This window comes from Martes martes (assembly GCF_963455335.1).
Source record: "Martes martes genome assembly, chromosome: 1".
NCBI lineage: Eukaryota > Metazoa > Chordata > Mammalia > Carnivora > Mustelidae > Martes > Martes martes.
In genome coordinates this window covers 160,072,002-160,078,001 of record NC_137888.1, presented here as the reverse complement: position 1 = coordinate 160,078,001, position 6,000 = coordinate 160,072,002, and the positions used below count along the sequence as shown (strand labels likewise).

General features: G+C 45.9%; 1 protein-coding gene across 6 annotated transcripts in view; it reads right to left on the bottom strand.

Annotated features, from left to right (window-relative positions):
* Positions 1-201: 201 nt before the first annotated feature.
* Positions 202-6,000, bottom strand: part of KBTBD12 (kelch repeat and BTB domain containing 12) — a 73,361-nt gene continuing 67,562 nt past the window's right edge. For 5 of the 6 annotated variants that reach the window (XM_080824136.1, XM_080824137.1, XM_080824139.1 and 2 more), the window contains 2 exons: positions 2,726-2,908; positions 202-576 (listed from right to left, as the gene is read on the bottom strand). In XM_080824136.1, coding sequence (XP_080680262.1) covers positions 2,727-2,908 — 182 coding nt within the window. In that variant the 3' untranslated portion in view covers positions 202-576; position 2,726. The remainder of the gene's footprint in view (positions 577-2,725; positions 2,909-6,000) is intronic. The other variant, XM_080824135.1, reaches the window with a different exon arrangement.

Here is a 6,000-nt window from a genome sequence, read left to right as displayed (position 1 = left end):
GGCACGCTCTCCTTAGAATGGGCTCTGGGGACCCCTAGCATTGCAAGGGCAGAGTAGGGGCCATCGGTGGGGGGTGCTGGGCCTCAGATCATGCCTCTGACCCAAAGGAAGTGCCCTGGGATGCTCAGTACTTCCTGGGCTCAGGAACCCCTTCTTCAAGAGAAATGGACATTGAATTGCAATATGAAGAAAAACAAAGGCGACCTTTCATTAGTACATTTTTATTCTGCAAGTTCAAACTGAAAGCATCTGCTCATTATAAAGTCAATCAGTGGGAACAGTGGCGCTTTCTTGGTGCACGCAAGCCAGACCCGGATGTGCCGACCGTCGCCATCTTTTGCCAGCCCCGGCATCCAGACCATTTCCCTACTGTGTTCTGCGCTCCGTGTCCAGAAATCTTGCCTCACGAAGATCAGAACTAGCAAAGAGTTGAAGTCGTCAAGAGTGCTCCATGACATACATATCCCCGCATGAAGAGATGGTCTTCAGTTGAGGTCAAAATTGGAGCAGTAGGAATTCAAAGTGGCATCTCTGACAATCTCGGCCAACAGGAGGGTAGAGGTGTCTTGTGTTTAACTACGAATATGAAAGAAGCACAAGAAGCACCCAGGGCTTCCATTAGATACTAAAAGCAAAACCTTGCTTATTCCTCTGCCCACCACCTGGAGGAGCTGAGTGGCTGAGTCTGGGAAATGAAGAACCATCTCACACCGAGTGCACAGCTCCCCTACGGTCCCCCCAGAGCCCACTCAAGCCCTGGGTTGTTGTGGGCGCTGTGCTTTGGGAAATGCCGATGACAATGATAACGGTTCTGGAAATAATGGCAGCTAAAGGCTGTTTGTTGTTTCAGTATCTGACAGCCACTTTGCTCAGCACTTTCTCACTCAGTCCTCATACCAACCCTAAAAAGCATTTTTCTCCCTTTTCTGCATACGGGGAAAATGAGGCTTTGGAGAGGTTATCTTGCTGGAGAGATCACACAGCTAGCGAAGCAGCAAGGCTGGCAGGAGAGCTTGAACCCAATGGGTGGATAAGTTGTATCATGACACCCTGACGAGGGCTTCCTGGATGCAGGGAAGTGCAGCAGCTTCTAGTGTGTGCTCGAGGGGTGGGGCAGGCACTGCGGTTCTGCTAAGAGGAAGTCAGGAACCAGAGCTGGGGGGACTCTGCGACCAGGTCTGCCACAGCCAGCACAGCCCACTCAGAGGAACTACTCTGCCTTTGTAGCAAGACCCGCCCCCCCAGCCTCCCCCTCCCCCGCGAGATTAGGAGCCTTGGCCAGGGAGAAGCATCAACTTCTCTTCACTTTGCTCAGTGCAGGTTCCAAGTGGCGCCATTGCAAAGTGACAGGCATGGCCCCTGCCCTCCTAGAGTCTGGCCTACTTGGGGACAACCTGCGTGGGGTCTTAGTGGACCCCCATCATGGTGGCAGAAGCAGTTTCCCACTGGGCCTGCCTCTTCTGCCTGCTTCAGCAGCTGGAACCAGGGAACATGGTCATCATGGTCACACGACCTGGCACCAGACAAGAGCTGTCTCAATCTAGCACTGTCTCCCTCTGAGAAGGTTCTAGGGAATTTACTGACCATTCCTGTTTTAAAAAAGAGCCCCGTGCAATGGGAAACTCTGGGGAAGTTATTGAGGAACAGCTACGAAAATGCACTCTTTGAATCCACTGTACTTCCAGAAGTATGAATGGTAAGTCAGATAGATGGATTCCCCATGTGCCATTTAAATGTCACTCCTAAAGTATATTCTGGGACTAGCTGTTTTCTGATTATGCTCAACTGTGGGCTGGAGCAGGCGGCTCCATCCCTATTGACAGTCTTGGGGAAGATCCTGCAAAGGCTAGGTAAGAGGGCCGGCAGCCGCAGCCAAAGGGATGTGCTGCTGCTCTCCTCCACTCCAGAGCCTGGTCAGGGACAACCTGCACAAGGTCATGTGTGCTGGAGGGCAGCCTGGATAAGTCTGCCAGGGCCTTGGAGCTTCCCATATCTGTTCCCCACACAGACCTGGATGAGGGTAGAGTTTCTCTGCTCACTGTGGTTGGGCTTGAGTGCCTGAGCTGTTAGGAATTTGTGGTTCACTGCTAGCCCCATTTTGGGCAACGTTGCTGCGGTAGAAGAGTATTCTACACGAGAATAGAAAGTCTCTGTAAGATTGAAACTGGAAGAGAGCACAGAGGGAAGTCTTCCTTTAATACCACAAGATGGTGAGATGATTCCCTGCTCAGAGACCAGGTCCACGGCCTTTGCTTTTATAGGTGTTGGTCACTTGTCTATAATCTCCTTTTCCAGCCTTAGTAGCAGAGCCCATGGCCCGGGCAATCTGACCCAGCTCTGGGCTGTGGCTCAGCTGTTTCTGTGATGTCCCCATGAGCTGCACCCATGGGATTGCGTCTTCACCGTCTGAGGCCCCAGTAAAAGGTCTGCTCCTTGGCAATGCTGTCCTTGAGTCCCCAGCAGTGTGAGGTCCCTGCATCCCTTGATTCCTATGACACTCACCCTGTGTTCTTCCTGTGCTGTTGCCACATTTGACCTTGTAATGTTTTGTCCATTCTAGCCAACTGGAGGTCCCTATCACAATATCTAGCACCCACTGCTTTGCACATGGACCGCTATGCATATAACACATATGTTCAGGGTGACTGGCTGGTGCCTGTGGGCTTTTTCCATTCCTAGTGCCTCCCGTGGAGACACAGCAGGAGGTCCTATAGCAAATACTGACCTCAGTGTTCCTGGCCTTCTTCCACCAGATCTGAAGGTGGGGGGATGAGGTCTCGGGGGTTCATCCTGGCCACCAGGCAAACGTCATAACTGTCATGCATGAGGACATTGATGGCTACAACATTCCATTGGTTCTCCCATGGGTCCAGCTCCAGTATTTCTTTGGAGATAACCTCATGTCGATCTGAAAAATAGCAAAGTAGGAAGACAAAATATCATGGGGTCTGAAATTCAGAGGTTATCTTTACTCTATTGGAAAACTTCCTCTAAAAGGCATCAAGCACCAAAAATTAATGAGCAAACAACTGAACAAACATACTCTCAATGGAAGACACAGTGTCCCTAAAATTTAAGAAACTAAAAAAGGCCATGTTATAACTCACATTCAAAAATTATTATTATTATTATTTTAAAGATTTTATTTATTTATTTGACAGGCAGAGATCACAAGCAGGCAGAGAGGCAGACAGAGGGGGTGGGGAAGCAGGCTCCCTGCTGAGCAGAGAGCCTGATGCGGGGCTTGATCCCAGGACTCCAGGATCATGACCGGAGCCGAAGGCAGAGGCTTTAACCCACTGAGCCACCCAGGCGTCCCCCAAAATTATTTTAATAATTGACATTTTAACAGGGCACACTGTTGTCCAAATTTAATAATTTATTATGGGAGCTAGGGATGAAATTGCCCTTATTTCTACACCTAGAGGGGAGATACAGCTGGTAACCTTGTGTGAGCTGCTGACCTCCCTGAGCTTCTGTTTCCTTAAAGGCAGATGGGGATGCTAATACTCAGCCCAGGGTTCTTGCAGGAAACCGGTGGCACACCCTAGCTGAGTAGTTTGAAGAGAATTTAGTGAAGGGACCGCTGGCAGGGTGCGGACAGGGCTCAGGAAGACCCACTAAGCACAGCCATTACAACCCTTAGACCTGAGAGGCAGCAAGGGGAGGAATGGGAACTGGGCTTGGAAAGGGCAGCTGTCTGAAGAGTGCAGCCTGCCAGGAGCAGACTAGGCAGGGAAGACGGAGCAGCCCAGCCGTCCTCAGCAACCCCACAGGGACGGGCAGGGACGGTAAACTCCCTGACTCTACCCTCCTTTTACCCAATAGTCTCTGTTCTTGGCTCCCACTGGATGGACTCAACCAGAAGCTAGAGGAGAAAGGCATCTGCGAATGCACCCAGTATTTGTCAACTTCACAGGACATAGAGCATTACAGAGAATGGGGCAGAGTGAGTCTGGAGGATTTCCAGCCGAGATGATTATTTCACAATTTTATGATGATCAGAGGAGATAACGTATGCATAAGTGCCCAATCCTGGCATAATAAAGTCAATTTTTGAAAATGATCCATGCGTGCTTGCAAAGGATGGTTATTTTGTAGTTGTTGGTGCAGTGTTCCATGTGCATTTATTGGGTCATGTTAGCCAACCCTCCTCTGTATTTATGGACGTTTGTGGGCTTATTCTTCCAGTTACTGAGGGAGCTGTGTTAAAATATCTCACTTAGATTGTGGATTTGTCTGTTTCTCCTTTTAGTCCCGTCAATTTTTAGTCTACACATTTTGAGTCTGTTATTAAGAACATATAAATTTTACCATTTATAAATTTATCATTATGAGTGATCTTTGTACTCTAGGATAAGTTCCATCAGCATTCTTTTTTTCTTTTTAAGATTTTAGAGAGAGAGAGAGCACAAGCAGGGAGAACAGTAAGCAGAGGGAGAGGGAAAAGCAGGCTCACCCTGCAGGGAGCCCAATGCAGGACTCGATCCCAGGACCCTGGAATCATGACCAGAGCTGAAGGCAGTCACTCAACCAACTGAGCCACCCAGGTGCTGCTCCATCAGCTTTCTCTTGACCGATATTATAAATTCTGAAAAGTAGGATTTTTAAGAACCATTCTAATGATCTTCATCTTTTAACTGGAGCATTTAGTCTGTTTACATTTAATGCGATTACTCATATATTTTGGTTTAAATCTACTGCCTCATTTGTGGATTGTCCCTATCTTACTTATTCTTTCTTTTCTCCTTTAATGCCAACTTTTGGATTGGCTGAGTATTTTTTATCATTCCATTTCCTTCTCTCTACTGACTTAGAAGTTATAATCCCTGTTTCTATTTTTTTGGTGGTTATTCTAAAAAGTAAAACATGCATAATTAACTTATCAGGACCTAAACATAATCAATACTTGACCCTCTTCTTGGAGGGCTTTATAATAGTTTAATTATATTTACTGTCATCCTGATGTATTAGCTATTGTTGATGTGCATTTTAATTCTATATATCTTTCAGCTCTGCAAGACATTATCATTATTGTTTTATACAGTAAATGCTCATTCAGAACTAACCCACACATTTACACTTTCATTGCTCTTCATTATTTCTTGCATCCTAGAGTTCATCTAAGATACTTTTCTTGTGCCTCAAGTGTGTATGTTAGAGGTCTAGCATGTTGTTTCCTTGAAAATGTCTTTTTTCAACTGCCTTTTCTGAAAGAATTTTCACTCCCCAAACACCATAAAATAGTAAGAGTTGCTATTCATCCTATGCATACTGTGTACTGTGCCTAATGTGCTGGCTGCATTTCAGGCATTATGTTATATCATCTGCACAGTAAGCCTGCAAGCAGGTACAATTGTTATTCCAGTTTTATAGGTTAGGAAAAACTTACAGCAATTGAATGCTGCGCCTACATTAGAAGTGGCAGAACCACAAAATGGATCCAGATGTGTGGTCTTCAAGACCCTTGCTCATAACTACTAAGCTGTTGAATGAAGGAGGACATCATGGTATCATTGTATTTTTCACAGCTTATTGATGAGACCAGTAAGTGGGGTGTAAATCTTATACAAATTTGGTGGTCCTCTTTAAGGAAATATTACAAAATTACAAAAACAATATTAGGTATGAAAGTAAAGATTCACTTTTTTCCAGCTTTCCTGAAGTTGATTGACAAAAATTGTCTCTGTTTATGGTACACATTGTGAAATGAATACCAGAACCAAGCTAATTAACAGATCCATAACCCCACGTAGTTACCTTTGTGTGTGTGTGTGCATGTGCGCGTGTGTGGTGAGAACACTAAAGCAAATTTCAAGTATATGATACAGTGTTATTAACTACAGTCATCATGCTATGCGTTTTCAGAACTTACTCATCTTATAATTGAAAGTTTTTAGGCTTTGACAACTGTAAACATTCCCTCTACCCAAAGTCCCTGGCAACTACCATTCCACACTCCACCTCTGTGAAATTGACTATTTTAGACTCCACATGTAA